General features: G+C 38.2%; 1 protein-coding gene across 8 annotated transcripts in view; it reads right to left on the reverse strand.

Moving 5' to 3' along the window:
• DGKB (diacylglycerol kinase beta) overlaps window positions 1-14520 on the reverse strand; it is a 320120-nt gene that overhangs the window by 258336 nt on the left and 47264 nt on the right. For 6 of the 8 annotated variants that reach the window (XM_086468496.1, XM_086468493.1, XM_086468492.1 and 3 more), the window contains 2 exons: window positions 8440-8593; window positions 3884-4024 (listed from right to left, as the gene is read on the reverse strand). In XM_086468496.1, the coding sequence (XP_086324622.1) occupies window positions 3884-4024; window positions 8440-8593 (295 nt within the window). Of the gene's footprint in view, window positions 1-3883; window positions 4025-5594; window positions 5631-8439; window positions 8594-14520 lie in introns of all 8 variants that reach the window. The other 2 variants (XM_086468491.1, XM_086468488.1) reach the window with 1 other exon arrangement.

Here is a 14520-nt window from a genome sequence, read left to right on the forward strand (position 1 = left end):
TTCAGCCTGTACCCAGGGCTAAACTACACCAGTTGCTCTGTCACCCAACGACCCCTCACCAGCCAGGGAGGGAAACAGGGAAAAGGAGAGCAGACCCGCGGGCAGAAGGTAAATAGATTTAATGAAACAGCACTAATACCAGCAGAGATAGACAGAGTTATACCCAGCCAAATGAATATCCAGTTGTCAGCATCAACCAGAGAGCAGTCCTTTGGAGAAACCAGAGGAGGAGCAAGAGAAACCCCAGCAGAACCCCACAGGAGCTCCCCTTCCTCAGCAAACCTTCCCCCTTTATAACGACCATGACATGATGGATGGGCTACCCCTGCAGCTCACTCAGGGCAGCTGCCCTGGCCGACTGGAAACTGCTAACGGCCTGCCTGGCGTGGCTGGGCTGGGATTCTGTCCCAGCCAGACCAGGACACTACATAATCACTCCACCGCTAACTTGGTGTGTGAACTTAGTTCTGCTTCCTCCTAGAGATGATCTTTATTTACGGAGAGTACAACCAAAAGGCCCTTCTCTATTGTCTCGCCAAACATAGGACAACACGCAACTGGTCAGACAAATGTTCATAAGCCTGCTTAAGTTACAATGCTATCCTACTCCCTCGGTTGCAGCTATCACCTCTCAATAGTGATATTGCTTTAGAAATGCTTTCTGACCAACTAAACGAAACAGAGAATTATTATTTGAAGTATTTCATTGGCCAAATCCAATAATAAACATTCCTCACAAGCTGCCAGCATGACTCCTCCCAGGACCAGACTCGCTTCATCAATTTGAAAATGTATTCCCAACATTTTGGGGAGCTACCCAGACAAGCTGCATTTTGACAATATCCAGAAAGAATATATACTTCCAAGTTTGTATCGTTACTCGATTCCGGCCACAAGAGCGAGTATGTCCACCATTACCCAGATACTCCAAAGCAGCTTACTCAGCTGACCATGTACTGCATCAGACTGCAGAGCAGAAAGAAGCTGGAAGCTTTGGTAGAAACACCCTTAAAAGGCTAAAGATGAAACCCAGAAACCTATGACTACTTCACTCTTTGTCCCTACTTTCTGGGACACTTGGTCAGAGCTCTAAAATCTCAACACCACCCCCTTCAAAAGTGCTCATTTTTTCCCCCTACATTTATTTTCTAAGGTATAAGAAGAGGGACCACGTATACAGGTGGTTCCACGACACTGTAATGCCTTGACTGACAGCAGAACCCAAGCAAGCTGCTTACAAACTGTCTTACAAGATGTCTTTGGAAACATAACATACGACCTATTCAACAGGGAACACTCCCATTGCATTGGATCCACAGCAAATGCTGCCACAGTCCAATAAATTCTGCAAGCAGAGCTCATCACAGTTTTCAGGAAACAACACAATGAGGAGTGAGAGGAAATCCTTAGCAATTGGAAAGTAAAGTTCAGAAAGAATTGGATTATTTTTTGCTGAGAGCAAAACATATTTAACTGTTATATGGATTGGTTTGCTTGCGTTATACCCCTCCATCTTATTCCCAAGTTGTTCATCTAACTGTGGGAGGGGAGAAAGGTTAAGCACTATACCTCTCTACCACTTCAGCAGTTTTTGCCACTACATCACACTGCTCTTAAGAGCTGCAATAGAAGATTGAAGATATTTACTGTAGTGCCCTGTTTTAAGCTACAAAGGTCCATTATTCATTACTTATAGGCTAAGAAAACCTATAAAAATATCCTTCTTTGCTTGTGAAGTACAGACCAGAATTGTTTCAGTGTAAAACAACAGTTAATGCTAAAAGCCACCAGAGATCGGTACTGTCCCTGCTAGTATGCCTTCTACCAAAGCTGCTCAGAGCACAACAGCTAATTATCTGGCAAAGGTACCATTAAGCATTCACAGTTTCCATAGGGATGAATCACTGAATCACTCAGTGATAAAGTTCAAATCATTTGGTTCTCCTTCCTCCTCCTCTGTGATTGTAATGCCCTCATTGAAAGACTGTTCTATAGTTATCATGAAAGCAAGTTTTAATATCTCCCTGATCCTTACCCACTCCAGAGAAGTAGTGCTTACAACTGTTTTTTCTTTTAACATGAATCAGTAGCTCTAATCAGTCATTTAAAAAACAGACATTAGCATAATTATAACTGCTTCACCTTTGTCGCAAACAAAGTCTCTGCGATTACATATGTATTGGGTAGTGAAAAGGCTCAATCTGTGCACTTGGCTAGACTCTGAAAAACTATGCTACTGGAGTGGCAGGCAATCTCTTTTCTATTCATACACTGCTAAATATTCATGGGTTTGCTGATTTATGCACTCTAAGAGAAAAAAAAAAACAACAACAAAATGATAAAAACAACTGAACAAAAGTTCTGATGCGAACTACAGAGCCCAAGTCAATCTTTTATTTTTCTTTTCCCACCCCCTCCTCTGACAGTACTGACTGGCCACTCGATTTCTATTACTAGACTGCATAGCTTTTGTAAATAATTAAAAATATATTAAAGTAAAATTACCAAGCTGAGATCAGTTGCTGCACTGCTACACTTTCACCTGCAACCTCTGAACTTCTAATTTTGCATATGACAAAAGGTGGTATCCCAGAAATTCCAAGAGTTCAAAATTATGTCCTTTTAAGGAGAAATTAGGGAATTAATTCTCAGAAACACATGCATGGTCAAACTGAAATCATCACCTGCTCCTCTGTCTCTCTCCCCTTTTTCATCATACTGACCCCCACATCATGCTACGGTTTGCACATAGAGCTCTTCAGAGCTCTGATAAGGCTTGATACCATGAAACAGTTATTACATTGTAAGTTGAATTCAGTCCTAGGATCTTAGTTTTCCTGTGCTTGTGTTCTGAAGGCACATTCACACACACATCCTCATATTCTAATCATACAATAGAAAACTGGCATTACTAAGTTTGGGGATGGCTCCTTATAATCTTTGCCGAGGCAATGGCATCTGTGATCCTTCAGTATAAAGTTGTCACTGTAAGCTAACTACACGTAGGGAAACATCAAGATACTTCAACAACATGTGGTCATGTAACCTTGTAACGAACTTCTCATTCCAGGAGAAGCAGCCTACTGTGTGCATCTGCTATCATATCGAGTATTTACTTCTCACACAGTATTAAAGCCTGATCCCACAGTTCCTTTATAGACAGACGAGCTACATATATCAAAGAATATTTGGTCTCAGTAAGGACTACATGATTGGATTGACTGTTTATCTACCTGGAAACTGACTTCTAAATTTCCATTATGGGGAAACATGCGGTTTCTTTCTTTTTCTCCCCAATTCACAGACCAAACTCTCAGCTATCTTTTGAACAGGTTGAGGTGTTGGGCTTTAATGAATCAGGCCCCTAATTAAAAAAAAAAAAAATCAAGTAATTTCTAACTTCCAGTGTCAAATACTCATTCCCAATAGCGGTGCAGACTTGGATCATTCTTGTCTTTTCTGTATTCATTATTACAGAGCCCCCAGCCTATATTAACAACTATTCTTTGTCTGAATTAGTTTATTTTCTACAGATAATATTTATCACTTCTACATGTCTCTAAGCATCCTCAGTATACTTGTTTTTCTCAGATCTGATACTAATCAAGAGACAACGGTATAAAAAGGATTATTTTAATTGCAGAAGGTATGAACCTTACTCCCCATCTTAGTGTGTGCTAGATGCAAATAACTTATTTAAAATCTGATCAAATTAATGCTATTAGCAAGAATAAAGGATCATTCCTGCACTACTGCTCACCTCGAACTGTATTTTTATAATGCAGCTACTCAAAACTGAGTCAAACTCAGAAAGTTTAGAAACAGAATTTTCGATGACTTATTGAAATAAATACATTAAAATAATTTTTAAAAAAGAACATACATTCTAGCTTGTCCTCAGGTCTTCCTCTTTCTAGCAGAGACAAATAGCAAACGATATCTTTCAGCTGGATCATGTCCGGTAAATGTAAGTTGGCAGGAGTAGGAGGTCGGGATGTAGAGGTACCTTTGTTAAGTCTCAGACCTGGAACACACAGCCTTTGTTACTCTTAACATACGATAAAAGCAGAAAATGAAAACATAACTCCTGCATGCGTGCATCTTCCTTTTATGTGAATCTCTTATTAAATATAAATGTGAACGTTTTAAACACTTCATGTTCATAGTTTATCCAGCAGAGACAGAATTAAAATGATAGTGAGGGTTTAAAATATTATATGGATAAAGCAAACTATCGGGGAAAAAAATCAGTTACGGGAGTGGTATAACCCTTTTCTTCAGCTGTGTTGATCTGATGTCATTTGACTACAAAAAACTTGGTGAATATTTTTATTCTACTACATTACATGTCAATTCAAGTATTAAAACAACCCCTGCCCAATGCTGCATCCACTTCCTTGCGCTTCTAGAAACTCCATCTAATTGACATTTGATTGTCACCAGAAATCAGATTGACACCAGCTACACTAATTGAAGATGTTTTAGCATCAAAGAAAACTCAAGTTTGTAGTCTCCCCCAAAAAACACAGCCAGGTATCTGTCAGAACAACACATATTTAAAACGCGGAAGCCTCAGCCACAGAATACTATGATAATAAACACAGAATTTAACTAATAGTCATAATAACTGCTCAAAAATTGTGATCAAGAGCAGTTCCAGTGTACCACTTGGAATACAAGTTTCGACATTGTCAAACTTTCTGTTTCAACTGAACGTTAATATGACCAGTCCTCATCATACTACTGGAATCTGCGGGACCAAAAAAACAGAGGAAAGAAAAGGGAAGGACAGGAAAACACATGGAAAGCAGCAATAAAACCTTTTTACAAGTTATGTCACAATTCTCATGGACTTTAGTAATGTTAAAGATGAAACTTTACAAAAGGATTTATTGTCCTTAAATATTTTCTGTAACTAATTCAGAACAGCTTTGTCATTGCACACATGATCTGCATATATATCTTCTCTCATCCATTTGTCTTGGACAAGTTAATTACTGTAGCAAAAGGAAACAGAATTCTGGTGGGGATTTTTTCCCTCTAGTTATATCTTGAAAAACTTCATTACAATCTGAAGATATTTTCAAAGGTCTACTGAGGTATACATGTTAAAAAAAAAAGGCAATTCAGTAAATAAGAGCAAATTGGCATGCAGAAAATACATCTTTGAATCAAGTTCATGCTAATGGTTTCAGGAAGATAATAAACACAAAGTAAATATTTAAATGAATAAAAAGATTTAATATGGCAACGTTCTACTAAATGAGCTTGCGTGTCAGTTAAGTGCCCTTAAAATTAAGACGTTATAAAGTGTTAATCAACTAAGATGCTAGCTTTAATCACACAAATAGTTCATATTCCAGTCTTACGTGAATCTTACGCACGTAATAAAAAGTATTATAAAACTTGGGCTAACTCATCTCAGAAACGTAGAGTCCTGAAATCCAAATGAAAAGGCATACAAATTCAAAGATATCTTTTAGCTCATCAACAGCTGCAAGGTAAAGGTTAAAGTATTAATCAGAGAATCAGAGATGGGAGAAGGGTGGTAGCAATGTGCTGACTTACAGATGACTTACAGCGCTGCTGCTTACCTGGCATCTGTTTCCATCTCTCTTCAGACACCTTAACTGAAAATACAATTTATAAACAGACATGAGTGGACCAAGAGACACTAAGTAAAAAATGGACGCACACAAGACAGAGTTATGAACCCTGCTACTGTCCTGGTGATCTTCTCTAGCTCTCGTGGACCCTGTCATTTTCTAAAGGCTGTCAAATGTTTCTGACAATTTTTTTTCCCAGTATGGTCAGGTTTTTTTTCACTATTGGTAACATTTTACAATATCCTAAACCAAAAGTTTCATATTTTTCATTTGCACATCAAAATGCACGTTTTCTCCCTTTAAATGCTACCACTTATAAAAACATAACAGCCTGCTTAAATCTCATGCAATTTCAAATTCAATTCAAAATTCAAATTCCACATGAAGTGTATTTCCAAACACAAATAACTCTTGCATGACACAAACTGAATTGTCTCTCTGAGCATGCTTTGGATATAACAATTTATCAAACAGTCCTCCTGATATTACACTAAATACATATGGAAGACTGCTAATCTAGTCTCATGTTACATTATTTCTGAAGTCCTTACTAACAGAAAAAGATGAAAATTAACTCTAAAGTGGAAAAAGTGAATGAAGGAGAAAAAATTCTAGTAGGTAGCATTAGAGTAAGGAAATTGGCAGTTTAAACAACAACCACCACCATAATAATGTTTAATATCGTTACTACTATTAACATTATTATTATTATTTTACCACACATAAGAAGAAAATGTATCAGAGAGAATTATAGTGAAAGTGAAGAAAGTCAAGTTTAGTCACCAATACTGGGCAGAATTTAGCTGTAAATCTGGCAAAGACCTAAGAACAGATGTTACTATTTCTACATATGAAGTGTAAAAACCATAGAAATACATTAAGAGAGTGATAAAAGATTATTTTTGAAATAATAGTAGTCAGACAACATACATAAAAATATAGCATAGTAAATAAATATGCACTACTAAATGGCAGCTGCTATTGGAGTTACCAGGCAAAAAGTGGTTCAGCGTAAAAGATTACAAATTTTGGTGGCTGGCAGAGTGCATGTTTATTACTGATGCTACTCTCTGATGAAAACATGATGAAAACTTCAATGAAAAATTAAAAGTAATGAAAGTGGAAATGAAATTGTGCTGCTATGACTTTACAGGCAACAGAATCTATATTCATAGTTGAAAAAATGCAATGCTGAAAATTTATGACATCCAAAATATATCCTGCAGCATACAGTAAAGAATACATTTAGACATGCCCTGAGAGATTCCGTTGCAAAGCATCTCTAAGGTCAGAGACCAAATCACTGGTCTAAATGACTTGCCCAAACCTGTAAGTCCTATCAGAGCTGTAATTAGCCACAGAAGCTGTTGAATACCCCTAAGCCTACTGCTCTGCACGTGGAACCAGTCTAGATAATTAACAACAAAAGCCCAAGAAATTGGAAATGTATTGTCTACACAGCAGGTATTTGTGGAAGGAGATGTGTCCATGGCAGTTCTGATTAGAAAGAGTTCAATTCAAATGGAAAAAAAAAAAAAGTTATATCGAGAATCATACCCTCGATGTGGTAAGCTTTGCTAGCAGAAAAAGTTAAATCTAATTACAGTTAATGACCATTATATTATAACATAATAGGTGATAATGTACTCTGGGTTTTCTTGGTTTGTTTATTTGGTTGGTGTTTTTTGCCAGGAAATATAAAATTAAGAAGTGGAAATAAATGTAAACTTAAAGAAAAATAACTGAAAACCATCTATTTAGCATAGCTGAGAACGGCACACACTAAAAAGGAAAAACAGGGCAGGCTCAACGGGTGATATCTGAAAGCCTATAATTATCACTGTACACTGAGACATCCATGGGAATCCAGTCCTTGGGATCTGCAAGAAAAGCTAACATTCCAGCTAGTAGCACTTGCACCAAATTCACAACTTCTGCATGAGTTGCAATTTCAAGACACCTAATCTTCATATAAAGAATTCAAGTGATTAAGTACTCATTAACCATTTGCTAACTTGCTCTAAACAGTTGATTATCACAGCTGTTCAAAACATGTCATTTATTTCTTTCATTTCATGTATTTCATTCTAGCTTCTGCTTTTAGCTACCGAATTTTGACAGAGTTCCCAAACCGCTAAAGTGCTAAACTAAGTGTTTCAACTTCAGAAGGTAACCTCAAATCCCTTTGGCAAATTGTCTTGGAAAGTTTTAGAAAATTTTGTAAGTTGACAGTTTTTAACACTATTTTTCACAGAAGTATTTTAATACATTATGTCCTCTGAATTCAAAATCACTTTTAATAAAAGTGTTCAGTTTAGCACGAAAATTTCAAACTGCATCAAAGAAGATCCTTACATTGGGAAAAAAAAATACTGCTACCACTTACAGGGCATTTAAAATATCAGTAGCATGCAGGATTACTAATAGCAGTATCACACCTAGACAATTAAGAGCAGCAACTGGGCACAGAAACTGTAGAGCACCAGCAGGAGCCTCCTGCATGAGCCTCTGAAGGTTTCTAAGTGTTTATACGGCAGAGCAGGCAGCAAGATCCTGTAACCATAGCAATCTGATTAGCATTAACGTGACAAAGACTGTCCACTTGGTGTCTCAGCTGCATCATTATTGTGAATTAAAAAGATGGAATTAATTTCCAGTTGTTTTCATAGTAGTGCTTGTTCATGACTGAGTTAGTTTCTCCAATTTCACAAATATCAGAATAAAGAAAGAAAAAATATACAGTTTAGAATTCCATATATTGATAGCTATTAGATGAAAAATAGCAGGGGGAGGGAACCTTCAGCTCTTATATTACTGTGATTTTATTACTTACCTCCAGAAAGGTGCTGGGGTTTGTTTTTTATTAACGGGCTGCAGTGAGAGATTTTGTTGCTAAATGATGTAAAAAGATGCTCAATGAAATCATCTGGTAACTCTGCCTCCAGAAAAGTCTTCATGAACAGCTTGAACCCCTCTAAATCAATTGTCTAGAAAAAAGAATTTTAAATTGTTCATTTTGCAAAAACTTTCATACTAATTCATCAAATAATATCCTGTTCACGAAAACTTTAGATTGTCTTTGAAAACACTGATTTCTGAAGATATATGCTGGCATACCTATTCTTGAAAGTGACTGATTGTTGAATTAACTATTACATTGTTGAAAACTCAATAGTATTGCTACGATAGCCCAAGAGCACGGTGTGAGATAGTCCAGAGTAAATCCACAGCACTTGTATCAGGACCCCAAAATGAAGTTCCATGGTCTCTAGTTTCTTGATTAGAATCTAGCTTAACAGCACACACAAAACTGCAACCAAAGGCAGCTATGGAGCTCACAGGGATGTACCCAGCAAGTCTAAGCTTTTCCCGTAATTAAGAATACAACCAGCACAGGATTTTTGGATGCTCAATTTAGTGAAGGACTCCTGGTTTTTCCTAAATAGCAACACATTTTGATGGTATTTGTCAAAGAGAAGCTAATCCTCCTGTCTTAAACAGGTTCTAATAGTCAAATGAGAGTGCTGAGACATGTAACATTAATTACAGGGGGAAAAAAAGTTGCTTTGTCATTTAGTTTAATTCGGGTTTGCTTTCGCCAGCAAGGTGGGAGCTGATTAATGGAACTTCACGGATGATTTCTCCTGGTAAGACAGCGTGTCTGTTTTAAGTAAGAAAATGAATCACAGAGTATCTCAAGTTGGAAGGGACCCATAAGGATCATAGAGTCCAACTCCCTGCTGCTCGCAGGACTACCTAAAACTAAACCTTATAACTAAGAACTTCATCCAGATGCTCCTTCAACTCAGACAGGCTCGGTGCTGTGACCACTTTCCTGACAAGCCTGATCCAGTGACTGACACCTTCTCAGCGCAGAATCTCTTCCTAATGTCCAACCTGAATTTCCCCTGACGCAGCTTCATTCTCTTTCCTTATGTCCTACCACTGGTCACCAGAGAGAAGAGATCAGCACCTCCCTCTCCGCTGCCGCCTCAAGGGGAGGTGTAGACAGCGATGAGGTCACAGCACGTAAAGCATTACAATCCCACTTTATCCTGCTAATATAGAACCACGAAAGATAAAGGTGTCCTTACACAGACCAGAAGACGCAATTTCTCCAGAGAAAACTCTACTCCAACTCCTTTAGTTCAGCACAGTGAACGCAGCATTCGGAGGGAAAAGACTAGCAAGAAATCAGCTTGAAGCCACGCTAGAAAAAGAGAAACTAAATTTTCAAAGTACCTCAGTGACTTTGGAATCTGAGCCAGAGTATAAATAATTTTTACAGTTACTTTAATATTATTTCAATACTTCGGAGTAGGGATTTCTCTTCCCTTTTTTTTTAAAAAAAATATACTTAAAAGGTGTAGAAATTTTATGCCCACACAAAATGAAGTGTTTCTCATTAAGGCCAAGACCCAACTACCCCAGGGTAATATTTTAAATGTGTATCACTGTCCTTATGAGGGACCAAAAACACAGATTGCAAAATGTAACTGATCTTGTGCAAGCCATTATTATTAGGAATGCAGCTTTGGCAAGGGGGTATCTATGCTGAGCTTCTAAGCCAGATCACCTCATTTGAGAAAGAAGTTCAGGGAAACCAATAAAACTCTTACCTACCGAACATGAAAATAGCAGAGACTGAAAAAACATCGCCTCCACAAGGCTCAAGCCAGGCATAAAACGTAAATAATCAACTTGGACGTGGACTCACTGTCTTTGTCTCATCACAGAGTTTCAGCCACTCTCTTCTACTTTGGGAAATTATATACTGTTTCGCTTGTGCTACAATCTTTGTTTTTCCTCAATAATACAGTCACCAACATTTAATTCACTGTCTATAAACTATGAAACCAGAATTGCAAAAGGATTTGTAGCAGCACCCAAGTAAGTCAGTCATTAGTTTAGATTATATGTAGCAGGTCCAGAGGAGGGCTATATATACCAGGTATATACATATATATATATACACACACATATATATATGCATAGGGTCCAGAGGAGGGCCCCAAAGATGCTCACAAGGCTGAAGGACCTCTGCTGTGAGGACAGGCTGAGAGAGCTGGGGTTGTTCAGCCTGGAGAAGAGAAGGCTCCGGGGAGACCTTACAGTGGCTTCCAGTGCTGAGAGGGGGCTGCAGGAGAGGTGGGGAGGGACTCTGGATCAGAGAGGGTAGTGATAGGACAAGGAGTAACGGTTTCAAACTGAGAGAGGGGAGATTTAGACGACATATTGGGAAGAAACTCTTCCCTGTGAGGGCGGTGAAGCACCGGCACAGGTTGCCCAGAGCAGCTGTGGCTGCCCCCTCCCTGGCAGTGCTCAAGGCCAGGCTGGATGGGGCTGGGAGCAACCTGGTCTGGTGGGAGGTGTCCCTGCCCAGGGCAGGGGGGTGGAACTAGAGGATCTTCAGGGTCCCTTCCAACTCAAATAATTTTACGATTCTCTGATAAAAAATACATTTATACCAGCAGGCATAACAAATGCATTAATCACTAAATCAACTGACTTCGTAACAATGTGAAATTGCTTGGTTAGATTGCTCATTAATGAAATGTGTCTTAGCTATTTCACCAAATTGCATACAAGAGGAATAACAAAGCAAAAAAGGAAAATAGAAAAACAAATTATAATCCCAATTACATTAACATTTATGGATGGACACATAAAATACTTCTGTATTACATCAAGCTCTTTTTTTCTTTTTATTTAGCTTGTCTGGGGATTTTATGTATATATTGCTAAAAATATTCCTTGAGTTTACAGCCATCTTAGATTTTTAAACTGTTGCCTGAGTGATATGGGTCCACCAAGCTGCCAGCAACACCTAAATCTCTAATGCTCCATTTTTTCCATTTCTGGGCTCAGAATTATGTCTGGGTAGAGATCTGGATTAATAAGTAAGGTTAAAAATCATTGGGTTATCATTCACCCCGGTATTCCAAACTGCCTTATATTTTCTGGCCAGGAAAAGACAGTAGGTATCAAAGTAACACAGTACTTGGCTGCCACATCCATTTATTCTATTTGACACCCTGACTGCCACTGATCAGGGTGTTCAGCAAAGGAAAAGAGAAAGTGGGTGGTTGTTCTATATGGTAGTTCTACAGTCAGATTTCTTCAGTTGAAAGTGCTTTATCCCCTGCTCTAACATGCTCTGTGACCTGTATTCCCCAGGGAAGCAGCAACATTGATACAACCAGAGTTCAAGCGCTGCACATCCAAAAGCTTTTAAATGATGCTAAAAGTTAGTTAGGAGCTGGTAAGTGACCTGCATACACATCAGAAATGTTTGTAATAGCCCAAAATGCAGATGCACAACCACACGCTGTCCAGCGCAGAGCCACAGAGATGATGAAGGGGGTGGAACATCTTCCTTACAACGAAAGGCTGAGGGAGCTGGGTCTCTTGAGCTTGGAGGGGAGGAGACTGAGGGGTGACCTCATGAATGTTTATAAATACGTAAAGAGCGAGTGTCAGGAGGATGGAGCTGGGCTCTTCTCGGTGATGGCCAACAACAGGACAAGGGGCAACGGGTGCACACTGGAGCATGGGAGGTTCCACATGAACATAAGGAAACACTTTTTCGCTGTGAGGGTGACAGAGCCCTGGAACAGGCTGCCCAGGGAGGTTGTGGAGTCTCCTCCTCTGGAGACATTCAAAACCCGCCTGGATGCAGTCCTGCGTGACCTACTCTAGGTGGTCCCGCTCTGGATTCGAGATCCCTTCCAACCCCTAACATTCTGTCTCTGTGTGTGTGTGTCTGTGTGTGTGTGTGTGTGTGAAAAGCATGTGCAACAACAGTCCTGCCTAAAGGAGACCTATGCGTGTTCGGTTCTTGCCTATGTGAAAGAAAAAAAAAAAAAACACACCACAAAACAAAACCCAAACCCCACAAAATCCGTGACTCTAGTACTCCATAGCTGAAAAATATTTTCAAGACGACCCAGCATACTTGTGTAGATTAGATCCGAGCTCTAACGTAATGCAGTCATTTCTGAAAATGTGTTTTTGGAAATGTATATACAGTAAATAACACAACTGAGGTAGACTATGGCAGATCTAGGAGTAGCTTATCCATGAAAAAAAATGGAAAAAGGGTGAGCTTTCAAAACAAGGCTCACTTTAGATTACTTTCAGTGCTTTCTCTATCATTTCTCATTGTAATATGCACAAGCCATTACAAAACTGTAGGAAAACGGAATAGTTTCTTAAAAGAAATCCTGCAAGGACCACTGTAGAAGATTTATAGGTGTTAAGAGTATTATCACCAAGCAGAGGTTTTAGCATTGAGCATGGTTCATCTAGAACAGAACACTTAAAGATACAAAACATTTGCTCAGCCTAATTTAAAATAACTTTCACAGAAGAGAGCACATACAATATTATGAGCATGTCTCTATTCTGCAATTATACAGTATTTTTCCTTTTTTCCTCATGGAACTTTACCCTTCTAAAAAATGAAAATGCTTCAGTAAGTAACTAGTCTTCCTCTAATTACTAGCATTTCCCCCTAACTCCAGCTACTCTTCAAAGGAACCACACAATGTTTTGGTAACCAGAGACAAAAAAAGGAAAGCAGAGGATATTAATTTTCCACACTAACATGGATCACGCTGACTCCGCTATGTAAACCACAGTATCTTCCTTTTAAATCTCACGGTGATATCAGAATTTCTCAGATGAAAAGTTCAATACATTTTGGATGGTTTGAAAACAATTTATTTCTGTTAATGAAATCATAAGCATTAAACAGTTCAGATCAATAATATCAGAATAATATATAAGCCTTAAGGGTGGATGCTGTTTTCTTAAGCATGCAGGCTAATTGCCTAATTTTCAACAGTTCCTTGGCTTCCAGAAGCTCCAGTTGAATTCAAATGAACCTGAGAAAGAAGGATTTAGCATTTCAGAAGGCATTTTCCATGACGTTTCCCAAGTGAGGGGATGAGTGTGTGAGAGGATGTACCAAACTGACTACAATTAACCTGGCACACGAATTAATTCATTCCATTTCACAAGAGACTATCAGGGCATAGGGAGATTATAATCACAAATTTAAGGATCTCAAGAAAATTTTCAATGTAACAGGGAGATATGTAAGGACATAGTTGAAGCAGCCAATAGTTATTCAGAGAACATGAAAGAACTTTCAAAACACTTGGCCTAAATCTTTGAAAGAGAGAGTAGAGCGGGGGAGAAAGAATAAATATCTGTGCTGTTTCAGCTTTGATTCAAATAAAAAAAAGGGACCAAATGCCTTGCCTGTAGGTCACAAAGGCAGGTGTTTTTATATTAACCATATGTAACTGGATTCCTCTTTTTAGATCTAAACAACTGATTGACCAAGTTTACTGGAGCTCCTTTTCTTATGTCTTAGAAAAATAAACTTTAGAAAATAAGACTTAATAACTCCTTATAATCTTCTATATTATTGGGTAATGAAACTTCATTTGGTAATGAAACATTTTGATATAAGCCCAGAGAAGTACACATTCAAAAATACCAAGTTTCAGCTAATGTAAACCATAACATCCATACAAAATTCATTTTACTGCTATTTTTAGAAGCAATTGTTATTATCATTTCTCATTTATAGATTTTATCAATGCTTCCAACTACCTGAATATTTTTAAAAAAATTATGTATCCACCTTGAAGAAAAGGAAAGGAGAAAGGACAGAAGACAGAAGCAAAACTGCAGCTTTAACTTTCAAGTGCTTTTTAGCAGATAAAATGTGTCAACCATTAAACATTTTCTAGCTCTTCTGAAAGCAAACATGAATCTGGACTCACTACAACTCAACGCAGAGGAGAATGAAAAATATGCATCTATTTTTATGTGATAAATTGTCAGGGAAAATCCGTACCATTTAATTAACCATCCACAAAGTTTCAAAATTAATCCCAGCATT

This window comes from Leptosomus discolor, chromosome 7 (genome assembly GCF_034619465.1).
Source record: "Leptosomus discolor isolate bLepDis1 chromosome 7, bLepDis1.hap2, whole genome shotgun sequence".
NCBI classification, from domain to species: Eukaryota; Metazoa; Chordata; class Aves; order Leptosomiformes; family Leptosomidae; genus Leptosomus; species Leptosomus discolor.